Genomic DNA, 15,487 nt, shown 5'->3' with positions numbered 1-15,487 from the left:
GTGATGGAGATGTTGGTGAAGATGGCAGTGGGGTTGGTGAAGATCGCGGTGATGATGATGGCCCCCGGCGGCGTTCCGGCGCCACCGGAAGCGCGGGGAGAGAGCCCCCCTCCTTCTTCTTCTCCTTCCTTGACCTTATCCCTAGATGGGAGAAGGGTTTCCCCTCTGGTCCATGGTCTCCATGGCGTGGGAGGGGCGAGAGCCCCTCCGAGATGGGATCTGTCTCTCTGTCTCTCTCTGTTTCTGCGCTCTCCTCTGTTGCCCTTTCACCGTTTCATGTATATATGGAGATCCGTAACTCCGATTGGACTGGGAACCTTCGCCGTGATTTTTTACCAAAATTTAGCTTTCTTGCGGCCAAAGAAGGGCATCAACCGCCTTACGGGTGGCCCACGAGGGTCAGGGGCGCGCCCAGGGGGCAGGCGCGCCCCCTGCCTCGTGGCCACCTCGGGCACCGTCTCGCGTGGATTTTTCTTCCGAAATTCTCCAAATATTCAAAAAATATTCTCTGTCCGTTTTTATCCCGTTTGGATTCCGTTTGATATGGATATTCTGCGAAACCAAAAACATGCAACAAACAGGAACTGGCACTGGGCACTGGATCAATATGTTGGTCCCAAAACTAATATAAAAAGTTGCCAAAAGTATATGAAAGTTGAATAATATTGGCATGGAACAATCAAAAATTATAGATACGCCGGAGACGTATCAGCATCCCCAAGCTTAATTCCTGCTCGTCCTCGAGTAGGTAAATGATAATAAAAAAAGATAATTTTGATGTGGAATGCTACCTAGCATAATCTTGATCATATGTCTAATCATGGCATGAATATTAAGACACGAGTGATTCAAAGTATTGGTCTATCATTTTACATAAAAACAATAATACTTCAAGCCTACTAATAAAGCAATCATGTCTCTTCAAAATAACAAGGCCAAAGAAAGTTATCCCTACAAAATCATATAGTCTGGCTATGCTGCATCTTCACCACACTAAATATTCACATCATGCACAAGCCTGATGACAAGCCAAGCAATTCTTTCATACTTTTGACGTTATCAAACCTTTTCAACTTTCACGCAATACATGAGCGTGAGCCATGGACATAGCACTATAGGTTAAATAGAATATGATGGTGGAGGTTCTGTGGAGAAGACAAAAAGGAGAAAGTCTCACATCGACGCGGCTAATCAACGGGCTATGGAGATACCCATCAATTTATGTCAATGTGAGGAGTAGGGATTGCCATGCAATGGATGCACTAGAGCTTTAAGTGTACGAAAGCTCAAACTGAAACTAAGTGGGTGTGCATCCAACTTGCTTTCTCATGAAGACCTAGGGCATTTGAGGGCCCATCGTTGGAATATACAAGCCAAGTTCTATAATGAAAATTCCCACTAGTATATGAAAGTGATAAATCAAGAGACTCTCTATATGAAGAACATGGTGCTACTTTGAAGCACAAGTGTGGTAAAAGGATAGTAACATTGCCCCTTCTCTCTTTTTCTCTCATTTTTTGTTTTTTTCTTCTTTTCTTTTCTTTTTATTTTTTATTTTATTTTTTTTGTCCGGAGTCTCATCCGACTTGTGGGGGAATCATACTCTCCATCATCCTTTCCTCACTGGGGCAATGCTCTAATAATGATGATCATCACACTTTTATTTACTTACAACTCAATATTACAACTCGATACTAGAACAAAGATATGACTCTATATGAATGCCTCCGGCGGTGTACCGGGATGTGCAACGATCTAGCATAGCAATGACATCAAAAAACGGACAAGCCATGAAAACATCATGCTAGCTATCTTACGATCATGCTAAGCAATATGATAATAAATTCTCAAGTCGTGTATATGATGATGATGGAAGTTGCATGGCAATATATCTCGGAATGGCTATGGAAATGCCATGATAGGTAGGTATGGTGGCTGTTTTGAGGAAGAAATAATGAGGCTTATGTGTGACAGAGCGTATCATATCACAGGGTTTGGATGCACCGGTGAAGTTTGCACCAACTCTCGAGGTGAGAAAGGGCAATGCGCGGTACTGAAGAGGCTAGCAATGATGGAAGGGTGAGAGTGCGTATAATCCATGGACTCAACATTAGTCATAAAGAACTCACATACTTATTGCAAAAATATATTAGTCATCAAAACAAAGTACTACGCGCATGCTCCTAGGGGGATAGATTGGTAGGAAAACACCATCGCTCGTCCCCGACCGCCACTCATAAGGAAGACAATCAATAAATACCTCATGCTCCAACTTCGTTACATAACGGTTCACCATACGTGCTGCTACGGGAATCACAAACCTCAACACAAGTATTTCTACAATCCACAACTACCCACTAGCATGACTCTAATATCACCATCTTTATATCGCAAAACTATTGCAAGGAATCAAACATATCATATTCAGTGATCTACAAGTTTTATGTAGGATTTTATGACTAACAATGTGAATGACCAGTTCCTGTCATCTCTGTAAATAGATATAAGTGAAGCAAGAGAGTTTAATTCTTTCTACAAAACATATTCCCACACTCTATATATATAAGTGAATCAAAAGAGCATTCTACAAATGGCGGTTGTCTAAGTGAGGAGAAACAGGCAATCCAAACTTCAAATGATATAAGTGAAGCACATGAAGCATTCTATAAAGCCATACTCAAAAGATATAAGTGAAGTGCAAAGAGCATTCTATAAATCAACCAAGGACTATCTCATACCAGCATGGCGCATAAAAGAAAAATGAAAACTAAATGCAAAAGACGCTCCAAGATTTGCACATATCGCATGAACGAAACGAATCCGAAAACATACCGATACTTGTTGAAGAAAGAGGGGATGCCTTCCGGGGCATCCCCAAGCTTAGACGCTTGAGCCTCCTTGAATATTTACTTGGGATGCCTTGGGCGTCCCCAAGCTTGAGCTCTTGCCTCTCTTCCTTCTTCTCATATCGAGACCTTCTCGATCATCGAACACTTCATCCACACAAAACTTCAACAGAAAACTCGGTAAGATCCGTTAGTATAATAAAGCAAATCACTACTCTAAGTACTGTTGCAAACCAATTCATATTTTGTTTTTGCATTGTGTCTACTGTAGTATAACTTTTTCATGGCTTAATCCACTGATATAAATTGATAGTTTCAATCAAAACAAGCAAACTATGCATCAAAAACAGAATATGTCTAAAACAGAACAGTCTGTAATAATCCGAACATTCACCATACTTCTGATACTTGAAAACTTCTGCCAAAATTAGGAAATAAAAAATTTGTATGGAAAGACAGTGCAAAAAGAATCAGAACCATTTGACGTTCCAGTAAAAAATGTAAAATCGCGCACTACAGCCAAAGTTTCTGTCCTGCACCGCACAAACCAACAAGCATCGTAAACATCCTAAAGGCAAACCTTGGCACATTATTTTTAATTCTAAACTTTATAAAAGCACACGACAGAAATAAATGACTCTCTAAAACTTCCGGGTTGTCTCCCTGGCAGCGCTTTCTTTAAAGCCATTAAGCTAGGCATATAGTGCTCAAGTAATGGATCCACCCGGATCCCAAGGTATATCAAAGCCAATTTTAATTAACAATGATTTAGCATTTAGTAGTGAGCACAAAGTAACATATATCATGTAATGACGAAGTCTAACTCTCTTCCTATGCATCGGCATGTCATAAAAGAACAATTCATGCACACATAGTAAAGGCCAATGCATAGTATAAATAGTTTCTTGCAATTTTGTTATGTGAGAAACATAGAGAGGTGGAGATATAGTTCCTCTCTCATAATAATTGCAAGTAGGAGAAGCAAGCACATGCATATTATATTCATCAAAATCATCATGTGCAACGGTAAAAGGCAACCCATCAATATAATCCATAATAAGTGCAAACTTCTCCGATATAGTAAAATCGGGAGAATTCAAAAAGATAATAGGACTATCATGCGTGGGTGCAATAGCAACAATTTCATGTTTAACATAAGGAACTATAGCAAGTTCATCTCCATAAGCATAATTCATATTGGCATCTTGGCCACAAGCATAGCAAGCATCATCAAAAAGGGATATTCAAAAGAGTCAACGGGATCATAGCAATCATCCTTCGGTAAGCACGAAGGGAAATTAAACAATGTATGAGTTGAAGAGTTACTCTCATTAGAAGGTGGGCACGGCTAGCTAATCCGCTCTTCTTCCTTTTGTTCTTCGCTCTCCTCCTCATCTTTTTCATCCAATGAGCTCACAGTTTCATCAATTTCTTCTTCCATAGATTCCTGCAAAATATTAGTCTATTCTTGGACAGCGAAGACTTTCTCAATAAGTGCATTAATATCAGAATTGTATTCATAATTCTCATAGCAATATTTGAGGATAGCTAAATTTTCAGGTCTATAAGCAGCAGCATCAAAATCTTCAAACTCTTTTAAAATATATTCAATTTCATAAGCACCCATAAAAGCAACAAATTCTTCTATTTGCTCCACATCATAGTAATCATATATACCATTAGCATATGAAGCTAAGATTTTATTATCATTAAATTTGCATGAAAAGGGAAGGTGTGGAGCCTTCATCCTAGAGCAACAAGTATAATCATAACTCAAGCATAGTTGCCTAGCATACCACTTCAATATATGAATTTGATCCCATAATAGTTTCCCTTTTTGTGTCAAGCGGTAATCCCTAAAGTATTCACGTTGATCCAACGTTACTCCCATTACATAATTGAATGGGGTTTTCTCAGGATTATTAAAGTAGTACATAATATCTTTCACATAACCAGCATCGAGGGTTTTAGGAGGTTCCCCATCTCCATGAGCAGCAAGTATACCTAATTTTTTTGGTATTTCGTGTTCCATATCCATAACTAAAGATAAAGAACAACTAAGAACAGCAAATAAAAATTACTTAGTGATAAATCAAACAAGCACACACGAGAATATTCACCCCACGCTATTGCTCCCCGGCAACGGCGCCAGAAAAAGGTCTTGATAACCCACAAGTATAGGGGATCGCAACAGTTTTCGATAAGTAGGAGTGTCGAACCCAACGAGGAGCTAAAGGTAGAATAAATATTCCCTCAAGTTCTATCGACCACCGATACAACTCTACGCACGCTTAACGTTTACTTTACCTAGAACAAGTATGAAACTAGAAGTACTTTGTAGGTGTTTTCGGATAGGTTTGCAAGAATATAAAGAGCACGTAAATAACAGCTAGGGGCTGTTTAGATAAAGAAGCAACTAAAGTAAATATAGCGAGTGTGGAAAAGTGGTGGTAGGAGTTTCGAAATTGTCCCTAAGCAATTGACTACTTTACTAGACCGATAGCAAGTATTATGTGGGAGAGGCCACTGCTAGCATGTCATCCCTGACTTGGAATTCTATGCACTTATGATTGGAACTATTAGCAAGCATCCGCAACTACTAACGTTCATTAAGGTAAAACCCAACCATAGCATTAAGATATATTGGTCCCCCTTCAATCCCGTATGCATCAATTTATATGCTAGGTTGAAGCTTCTGTCACTCTTGCCCTCCAATACGTAGTCCTATCAACATACAACTAACCCTATGGTGTGATCCACACGCGCGCTCATATGATTGTCACCAAAGGACAGCAACATAACCACAAGCAAATTAAATCAATCATAGCAATTCATCAACCACCGATAGGACAACGAAAATCTACTCAGACATCATAGGATGGCAACACATCATTGGATAATAATATGAAGCATAAAGCACCATGTTCAAGTAGAGGGTACAGCGGGTTGCGGGAGAGTGGACCGTTGTAGATAGAGGGGGGAAGGTGATGGAGATGTTGGTGAAGATGGCGGTGGTGTTGGTGAAGATCGTTGTGATGATGATGGCCCCCGGCGGCGTTCCGGCGCCACCGGAAGCGAGGGGGAGAGAGCCCCCCCTCCTTCTTCTTCTTCCTTGACCTTCTCCCTAGATGGGAGAAGGGTTTCCCCTCTGGTCCATGGTCTCCATGGCGTGGTTGGGGCGAGAGCCCCTCCGAGATTGGATCTGTCTCTTTGTCTCTCTCTGTTTCTGCGCTCTCCTCTGTTGCCCTTTCATCGTTTCGTGTATATATGGAGATCCGTAACTCCGATTGGACTGAAACCTTCGCCGTGATTTTTTACCAAAATTTAGCTTTCTTGCGGCCGAAGAAGGGCATCAACCGCCTTACGGGTGGCCCACAAGGGTCAGGGGCGCGCCTAGGGGGGCAGGCGCGCCCCCTGCCTCGTGGCCACCTCGGGCACCGTCTCGCGTGGATTTTTCTTTCAGAATTCTCCAAATATTCCAAAAATATTCTCCGCCCGTTTTTATCCCGTTTGGATTCCGTTTGATATGGATATTCTGCGAAACCAAAAACATGCAACAAACAGGAACTGGCATTGGGCACTGGATCAATATGTTAGTCCCAAAAATAATATAAAAAGTTGCCAAAAGTATATGAAAGTTGAATAATATTGGCATGGAACAATCAAAAATTATAGATACGACGGAGACGTATCAGCGACTGGAGCGGAGGTTGAAGCCATCTCCCCGGGCAAGATCTTCATGACCCACGGCTTGGGCGAGGTTGCTCGGGTTTGCCGCGCGGAAGGCGCCCTTGCCATCCACTTCAAGTACGATGGCGCCTCCACGATGTTCTTCAAGGTCTTCGACGCGGAAGGCCGCCGCTTGGAGTGCTACCCTGGAGAGGGTCGTCGGGGCGGCGCAGCGGCCAGCGCCGAGCTTGCCGCTGGCTTTGCCAGCGGCTCTTCCAGCAGCAGCGGTGGCGCTTGGGAATCCAGCGACTCTCCCGAGCCCTACGAGACCCCGGAGACGAGCGACGACAGCTACGTGCCCCCGAGCTCTCGCCGGGCCCGGAGCAAGGCCGCAGCGTCCGGCCGCCGCCGTCGCTGATCTGGATGGGGTTGGCGTCGGCCTCCCGTGGCCCACTGTTGATGATGGCGTCGGCTGTGCTGGCGCGTGTAGATAGAGCTCGTAGGAACTCCCTTCTTTTGTTCCCAGTGAGGAATCGAAACGGACCCCATGGGGGCGTGTAAAGGGTCTGTAATGTCTTCTGTTCATATCATCTTTATTATGAAAACTTGCGAACGCATGTCTCGTTCGGCTCAGTCTCCCCTTTCCAACCCCGCGGCAGCTTGGTGCTCTACGCCGATAGGTCCCGATCCCCAGGCAGGCTGCAGCCATCGCTGGTATGCCAGGTCACGATGCCATGGTCAAGGCCAGGAGGTGAGTGGCCCGAGGTCCAGTAAGAGATCCTGAGGCGCGATGCTCAAGAGGTCCCCTTTAGCGCTCAAGCAACCACCGAGAGGTAGGAAAGGGTGGCGAAGTTGCCGTAACAAGGCTGCCACAGGTGAGGATCCTATGCCATAGTGCTTGGTCGACCCGGGCGCGAAAACTTATCTTGGCAGTTCAGAGCTGGTTCCGTGTGTTGAGCCAGACTTGTGCGTCGACTGCCGTATGGTAGCTAGGTAAGGCCCGTGCGAGTCTCCCCCTCTTCTCCACGCTCTTCTGTGTGCTATGTGTCCTCAGGTCCCGGCCCTCGAGCGAGCTCAGTCGCCGCTGGTATGCCAGGTCACGATGCCGTGGTCAAGGCCAGAGGGTGAGGGTTGGAGAGTCGGTAAGAGCTCCTGAGTCGCGGTGCTCAGGAGCCCCCCTTTCAACGCGCAAGCGAATCGCATGGGAGAAGAAGGATCCCGTGGTACCGCCTGCTGTCGTCCTCAGGAGGTTCCTACAGGTTAGCGCGAGGAGGGACACAGATTGCCACGACGATTGCTGGTCTGCCGCAGGTCACTCTGCAAGAAGATGAAGGCACCGAGGGCCTGGTGAGGTGATGTGCGCGGGGCGTGCCGCGAGCCAGAGCTCGACTGCTCAGATTTGTCGACGTTGCAGGGACAGACCCAAGCACAAGCGTCGTGCCAGCGTGTGTAGCTCCCGTGGCGGGTGACAGTCAAGCAGGTGATAACCATAGATAGATCATGCATGGAAAGCAAACTAGCTTAGGTAAATGCAAGAACGATACACGCCGCTGGGTCGGACCCGATCGGCCTGGGGATGATGCAGCCCGAGGGGCGCCCCAGCAAAGTAAGCTAAAGACGTAAAAGGATACGTGCCACAGGGGCAGGCCCACGCGTCCTGGGAATGATGCAGCCCGGGGGGCGCTCCCAGCTAAATAAACTTGGAAAATGTCACCTGGTTCCGTTGTTGAAGGGATGTTGGGGTAGCTGCGCTTGGCGAAGGGGTTGCTCCTCATGAGCCATCGGGGCCCTGAGCCTTGGGAGGCTCTGGGGGTCCAGGCGGCTCCTCGAGGACCGTCTCCATCTTCGCCAGGACTGCATGATGCCTGGCCTCCTGAGCCGCCAGGATGCTCCGCAGGTTGCGCTGGAAGGCGGCCGCCACGCTCGGCAGGCCGAATGGCATGCGAACATAGCTGTGAGGTGGGCCCTCGCAATGTCCCACGCACGAAGGCCAGAAGAGCTCCTGAGATGCGGCCCTGTTGAGCCCTGGGATGTCGACGCAGACGCGCAGCCCGCCATCCTTGCCTGAATGGGGAGCTGTGCCAGGTGGGCGGCGGTTGCCGCGCATGGCTCTTGCATCCTGCAGCTCCTGAGTGACCTTGGTGATGAACTCCTTAGCGTCGGGCGCTCCTCTCCCGGTCTTCTCCTGAGGGAAACATGCCGCAAATCACGCCTCCATGTGGTGCCCGAGCGCCTCCCTCGTGATGTTGGCTAGGTCTGAGGCCCTCCAGAAGAGAGCCCCCGAGCCCTGCCCGAGGAGGGCGCCGGGCGCGCCTTCCTATGCGAGGGAGGGAGGCGCCCCAGGCGCGGTCGCCAATCCGGATGTTGCACCACCAGAGACGCCGCTCCACTGAGGCCCTGTGCAGAGTAGCTACTTTTTCTTCTTGGGGAGGGCCTTAGGACGGTACTACGCACCATTGTTGTTGGGGTCTTCGATCGCTGCGCTTGGAAGGCGCGCTCGAGGGAGCACACTGCACCTCTTTCTTCGCAGGGGACGGTGATGATCCCGCCGCCTCCTGGCATCTTGAGGACGTTGTAGCCGTGGTGGGTCACCGCCATGAACTTGGCCAGGGCCGGATACCCGAGGATGGCATTGTACGGCAGACGAATGTGAACAATGTCAAAGTCGATGAGCTCGGTGCGGTAGTTGTCACGTTGTCCGAAGGTGACAGGGAGGCGGACCTGCCCCATTGGGGTGGTGGAGTCGTCGGTCACTCCTGAGAAGCGCTTGGTAGGCTGAAGCTGATCGTATGGCACTTGGAGGTTGTCGAACGTCTCGACGGACAGGACATTAAGCCCTGCGCCACCATCGATGAGGGTCTTGGTGACTTGCACGTTGCTGATGACGGGTGAGCAGAGCATCGGGAGGGCGCCAGCGGTGGCCGCGCACTTGAGCTGGTCCGCTGAACTGAAAGTGATGGCGCACTTGGACCACATGAGCATGCACGTGGCCTCAAGCCTAGGAAGGGCTGCGTTCACCTCGCGAGCAACCTGCTTGAAGATACGCTGAGAGGCTGGGGCCTGAGCTCCGCCCAAGATGCAGGCGATGGCACGCGGTTCCTGGAAGCCCCCAGCCCCCTCGTCGTGATGGTGGTCGTCGTTCCTTCTTGGCGGTGGCGGCAGCGGAGGGAGACCAGCATTGCCCTGAGGGCGGTCCTCGCGAGGCTGGTCCCTCCAGGCGCCCTCACGAGGCTGGTCCTGCCAGCGGTCCTCGCTAGGCCGGTCGCGCCACTCCTGGCGGGGGCCGCGATCGTCCCAGCATCCTCTGCCTCGTCCACCTCCTCGGCCGTAGCCCCGGTCGTTGCGCTCGGGACGTCGACCGAGGCATCCATCTCGAATAGCCGTGAGCTCTTGACAGTCGTTGGTGTTGTGGTTGTGTACGTTGTGGAAGGCGCAGAACAGTCGGCTGCTCTTGGACGACTCGGGATTGTCCCGGCCGCGCTTCGTATCTGGCTCCGCCGCGAGCACGGCTACTCCCTTGCGCTTCACGTCCTTGGCCTTGGCTTTCTTCTCCTCCAGGTCGGTAGCCGGGAGCTCGAGGAGGGATAGGCGCCCCTCCTCAGCTCTTGCGCACTTGGTCGCCAGGTTGAACAGCTCCAAAGCCATGCATAGCTCCTCGTGGATGGCGAGCTCCTCCTTCATCTTGACGTCGCGGACGCCATCAGAAAACGCTGAAATGATGGCCTCGTCCGTCACCTTGGGGATCTTGAGGCGAACGCTATTGAAGCGCTAGATGTACTTCTGCAAGGTCTCTCCTGCCTGCTGCTTGATGCGGCGCAGGTCACCCGCGGCCGGAGGGTGGTCGCGAGTGCCCTGGAAGTTGGCGATGAAGCGGTCGCGCATCTCGTCCCAGGAGGAGATCGAACCCAGGGGCAGGTTCAGGAGCCACGAGCGAGCACCATCTTTGAGAGCCATGGGGAACCAATTCACCATGAATTTTCGTCGCCGTTGGCCGCCTCAATGCTCAGCTCGTAGAGCTGCAAGAACTCCGCCGGGTCGGGGGTGCCGTCGTAGCGAGGAGGAAGGTCTGGCTTGAACTTGCCCGGCTAGGCGGCGCTACGCAGCTCAGGAGTGAAGGCGCGGCAGCCTGCGGTGGCCACCGGGGCCCTTTGCTGATGCGGAGCCTGCCCTTGATGCCCGCGCACCGCCGCCGCAGGCGGCACGCGGTCTTGTCGCGGTGGCGCTGGGAGCGCGCGTGCGTTCTCTTGCGGCCGGGGAACTTCTTGGCAGCTTCCTTCTTCTCGCGCGGGCGCCCGACGCGGTGGGTCACACCGGGGGGCCGTGTGCCTTGGCGCCAGAGCGCCCTCTTGGTGCAGAGGTGGTCGAGGCACTCCATGAGCCACGTCGCCCGCAGCTGGCGGAGGGCAAGGCAGCGAGAGGGATGGTGTAGGGGAGCCCCCTGCGGCACTGACGAGTTCGGCGATGCGGTCCAGCCAGTCCTCGTAGAGGTCATCGACTGGGCGGTAGCGCAGGAGCTCGCATGCCATGAGCAGCGTGGCCTGCGCGTCCGTGGGAGCGCGACGAGCGTGAGACGACGAGCCGGCCGGGGTTAGCGATGGAGTGGCGGTGCGGCCATCCCGCCGCACAGAGGGGTGCAGCGAGGACGCTTGCTGCTCGTTTCCCGCCGGGCCGGTGGCGGCGTTGGCGGCGGGCGATGGGGAACGACGGGGAGGCCCACCGACAGGAGCGGTCTGAGCGACGCGGGAGGCGAGGGGGGCCCGGCGCTCAGCGCGGGCTCGACGAGCGTCCGCCATGGATGCGACAAAGCCACGGGACGCGGATCAGCAGAAGGAAAGCTTCAGCGCACCCCTACCTGGCGCGCCAAATGTCGGATTTCGGGTTCCGACAAAACCCTTGAGGTTCGAACACTGGGGTGCACGCGAAGATCTCTCTCGCAACAAGCGCAAGGCCTAGCTCGACGAACCCAAAGAACGAGAGACACAAGAGTTTATACTGGTTCGGGCCACCGATGTGGTATAATACCCTACTCCAGTGTGGTGTGTGGATTGCCTCTTGGGTTGAGGATGAACAGTTAGAAGAGAAGAACAGCCTCCTGAGGAGAGGTGCTCTTGTGCTTGGTGAACTTGTGTGGTTCAGGATGATCTGAATGATCCTCCTTTGCTACGATGGTGGCTAGTCCTATTTATAGAAGCCCTGGTCCTCTCCCCAAATATTGAGCGGGAAGGGATCCAACAACGGCCAAATTCGAAGGAAGACAACTAGTACAAGTTATCCTAACTAAAGGTGGTCTTCGCCTGCCAAAGGCTCTGGTGGTGACGCCGTCTTGGGCTCCACGGTGACCTCCATCCTATCGTCCTGCTGGTCTTGGTCTCGTTGCACCAATATGGAAACCTTTGTCTGATGCCTCGGGACTCCTCGCCTGCGCTTGCCTCTTTAGCACCAAAGAGGAAACGAGGACACTGCACGCTGGCGCCCGCCTGGCTCCTGTCGTCATGGCTTGCGTCACAAGAACCTCGCGAGGTGTCCCTTGCCTTGATCTCTCCGCCCCTCGCGAGCCAGCCTGGTGGGGCCATCCCGAGAAGGCCTTGTGTCGTCCGCCTCGCGAGACTTGGCCCCTCGCGAGCGTCTTGTGTGTTTGCTGGTGAAGATGAGCCGTACAGGGCCGCTGGTGCAGCCACGCCGTGGGCCGCAGGCAGGCAAGTCTGGGGACCCCCGTTCCCAGGTCGCCGACAGTCTCTTCTTCAAGATTAACCACTTCTGTAGAAAGAGGGTCACTTGAGTCTTTTGCATATTGCCCTATAGCCATGCTCCCTCCAGCTATATACATCATCTCCTTATAATGAATAATAGTCTTGTTAAGGTATTGTTCGTCCTCTGGATGAGCCTTGTAGAACCAAAAATAATTATTTCAGTAAGTATTTGGACATAAAGGAACAATTTCGGCAAGTATTTGAGTATATAGGAAGAATTCCAGCAAGTATTTGAGCATATAGAAAGAGGTACAAGTTTCGGACATTACGAAACCATTTCAGCAAGCACTTTCATGTAAAGAATAATTTTAGCAAGTATTTAGACTTGTAGATACTAATTTCAGCAACTATTTGAGCATTAAGAAAGAAGTACAACAAGTATTTGACTTCACAAAATCAATTACAGCAAGTACTTTCACATAAAGAACCAATTGGAACAATTGTTTGGACTTGTAGATACTAACTTCAGCAAGTATTTGAGCATAAAGAATCAAGTACAACAAGTATTTGATTGTAGGAAACCCATTACAGCAAGTACTCATGAGCATAAACAAAGAATTACAAGTACTCATGAGCAGAAAAATAGTTACCTTAACATGATTTGTGTAATGCTCATGATCAAGAACAATCATAGACTTGTCCTCATCCCATCGTGCACCACTCAAATCCTTCAGTTTCACTATTTCTGTAGCTTCCTCTTCCATGTCCTATTATGATTTTTGTTTGTACATGAAACTTGCTTAGCCATTTCCTACAATTTTCAGCAAGTGTTTGTACATTGACAAAGTAATTTCAACAAGTTTTGAACATAACAAAATAATTTCGGCAACTTAAATAGTCATTACAAATACAATCTTAGAAAATAATATGTCCTTACAAATAAGTTTCAGCATACAAAATAGTTCAACACAAAGTACAATCACAACGAGCTAAATGACATAGTAGTCACTACATATTTTGACCTTGCAAATGGTTTTGTCGATCTTCCCACATTTGATCAGCAAGTCCTTTCCTAAAATTAACCATGTATGCATGTTCATGTGCTTGACCACTTGATGATGAAGCATGAGTAATATTTGGCACCCATTCATCCTCGGGTATGATATATTCATCTATCCCATCATTTATAACCCAATTGTGAATAATGCAACAAGCCACAACAATGTCAACTTGTGTTGGAAAGAGAAAGAATGGGGTGGCATCATCAAGTATCTTAAATCTTCTCTTCAATGACCCAAATGCACGTTCTACAGTCACACGAAGAGAAGAATGCCTAAGGTTGAACAGCTCCCTCTCCGAAGCCTAAGCATGTTCACACAAGTTGTGTCATTCTTCCATATTTTGTTGTCAAAATACTCTCTTCTCATCCTATCTCTCTCATCAATTGGGGCATACATAATTGCTTCTCTCCTTTTTCTTTTTCTGGATTGAACAACCAATGTTATCATGTTGATAAACCATTGTGCCGCAGCCGCATAAATTAACATCTTTGTCTTTCTGTCCATCTAGAATGCAGTATAGGATTCAGCTACAATATGCAGTACAGGATTTATAGCTAAAACATTGTTATCTTTTGTCTCACTGTCCATCTACATGCGAACAAGAATTCAATAACACGCTATATGTGTACAAATGGACAACTACTTAGAACCAAACCAACATTCTTTTTCCACTGTTAAACATTTCACTATAGAATAGGATTTAGGCGAGAAATAACCTCATATTGTAGTTGTGCTGCTGCTGCTAGATGCACTGACGGTGGCCTTCAACTTTCCTGCACCAGAAAATTAAATCAATCAGCGAACTGCACATGAGCAGAGACCACGCTTCCACCAGCCCCTGCACGCATGGAACACTAGCACACATCTAGCACACGCAGCCGTGCGCACGCATCAATCACCGGCCGCCCACGCCATTTGAAGCCCCTAGTCGCCGGCCTTCAGATCCATCTGCGCCGCCGCCAGGCTTGAGATCCAGCCACGTGCACGCCTCCTGAGGCCCCCAGCCGCCGGCGACCTTGAGATCCAGCCACACCACCGCCTCAAATCCTTGCCCGCATCGCCCGGGAACACCCTCCGCAACGGGCCCGCCGACACACATGAGACCAAGCAGAGGAGATAGGGAACGAGCAGAGAAGGAACTCACCTCCGGCCTGCCTCTTTGCTAGTATTTGCTAGATGCGCCGCCGCCGCGCACGGAAGAGAGAGGCGAGCAATGGGGGGGAAGTGAGGGTTTCGCGGGGTAAGCAGGAGCCAATCTAGCCGAAAAAACGGTTCGCGCGGGGTGGTTGCCGCCACCCGCTCGTTTTTCGCGAGTCACCGCATCCCTTTTTCTGGGGAATATTCGGAGCATCTGTTTGACCCTATCCTTCCTTGCCTCAGATCCAAATGGGTGGCAGCCACCAAAAAAGGGGCTACCCCTATCCCTGGGAGGATAGCCCTCAAACCAAACACATCCTAAGTGGTGCTGCACTCGCATCATGGGGTTGATTTGGGCATGCACAACATGTTAGAAAGGTGTGCTAGAGTGCATAGTGCAAGTAGGTGAAAGGGAGGACTTGAGCGCTACTTGTTCTCACCGGAGTCGCTTGTTTATAGTGGTGGCAGCGGCGGCAGGTCGATTCCTCACAACCTGGTGGCGATGAGGGTTGTGGTGTGGGGGCTTCTGATGGCATCGAGGGGATTTTATAGGGGGGGCAACATGGTCTTTGGGGCTCTGAGGCATGCTAGACGTGGGAACGTGCGCTACGACTTGCTCGCGAGTGTTCCCCGGGTTCTTAGCTTGAGGTTGAAGGCGACCTGGCAGGCTCGGGTGCGCTCTCAGCCATTGGATCTTCATAAGATTAGACGGTTGCGACTTAACATGACTGTGCGTACCAATTCAGCTAAGCGTCTCGGTCGTGCTCCTAAAGTGCAGGGGCCCAAAGAACAATAGCCTTTTTCCAAAAAATGCAGATTTAAACTATTGATTTGAATTGAATTTAAATATTATTAGTTCAAACCCTAAAAATCCAGAAACTTGCATAAAAATACCAGGGCTATTATAGATCATAGGAAAAAAATTCTAGCCCCAATACTTTGAAAATTCATTTTATGCAAATGGGTTTAATATGGGCTATTTGATAAATCCCTAAAATGAATTAGGGTTTATAAATTGCCAGATTAATTCCTAAAAATCCAAAATGGAATGAAAATATGATATGCACAAGCATGATGGGTTCAC

General features: G+C 49.3%; 1 protein-coding gene across 4 annotated transcripts; it reads right to left on the bottom strand.

Annotated features, from left to right (window-relative positions):
• Positions 1-5,609: 5,609 nt before the first annotated feature.
• Positions 5,610-14,569, bottom strand: LOC109776571 (uncharacterized). Of its 4 annotated transcripts, none has more exons than XM_073510418.1 (4): positions 14,411-14,569; positions 13,983-14,039; positions 12,856-12,972; positions 5,610-12,399 (listed from the first exon to the last, which is right to left on the bottom strand). In XM_073510418.1, the coding sequence occupies exon 4, from the start codon at positions 10,194-10,196 to the stop codon at positions 8,766-8,768; it is 1,431 nt and encodes a 476-aa protein (XP_073366519.1). In that variant the 5' UTR covers positions 10,197-12,399; positions 12,856-12,972; positions 13,983-14,039; positions 14,411-14,569; the 3' UTR covers positions 5,610-8,765. The 4 variants fall into 4 exon arrangements, 2 of the variants coding, with proteins under 2 accessions (XP_073366519.1, XP_073366520.1); XM_073510419.1 differs by having other exon boundaries at positions 12,856-13,016; positions 14,411-14,561; XR_005772823.3 differs by lacking the exons at positions 5,610-12,399; positions 12,856-12,972 and adding an exon at positions 13,086-13,770 and having other exon boundaries at positions 14,411-14,561.
• Positions 14,570-15,487: the final 918 nt, after the last annotated feature.

Source organism: Aegilops tauschii, chromosome 3 (genome assembly GCF_002575655.3).
Source record: "Aegilops tauschii subsp. strangulata cultivar AL8/78 chromosome 3, Aet v6.0, whole genome shotgun sequence".
Taxonomy (NCBI): Eukaryota; Viridiplantae; Streptophyta; class Magnoliopsida; order Poales; family Poaceae; genus Aegilops; species Aegilops tauschii.
This window is presented reverse-complemented; position numbering and strand designations above follow the sequence as displayed.

Coding starts and splice junctions, on each gene's coding strand:
- LOC109776571 (XM_073510418.1), bottom strand. CDS start 10,196: ATGAAGGAGGAGCTCGCCATCCACGAGGAGCTATGCATGGCTTTGGAG.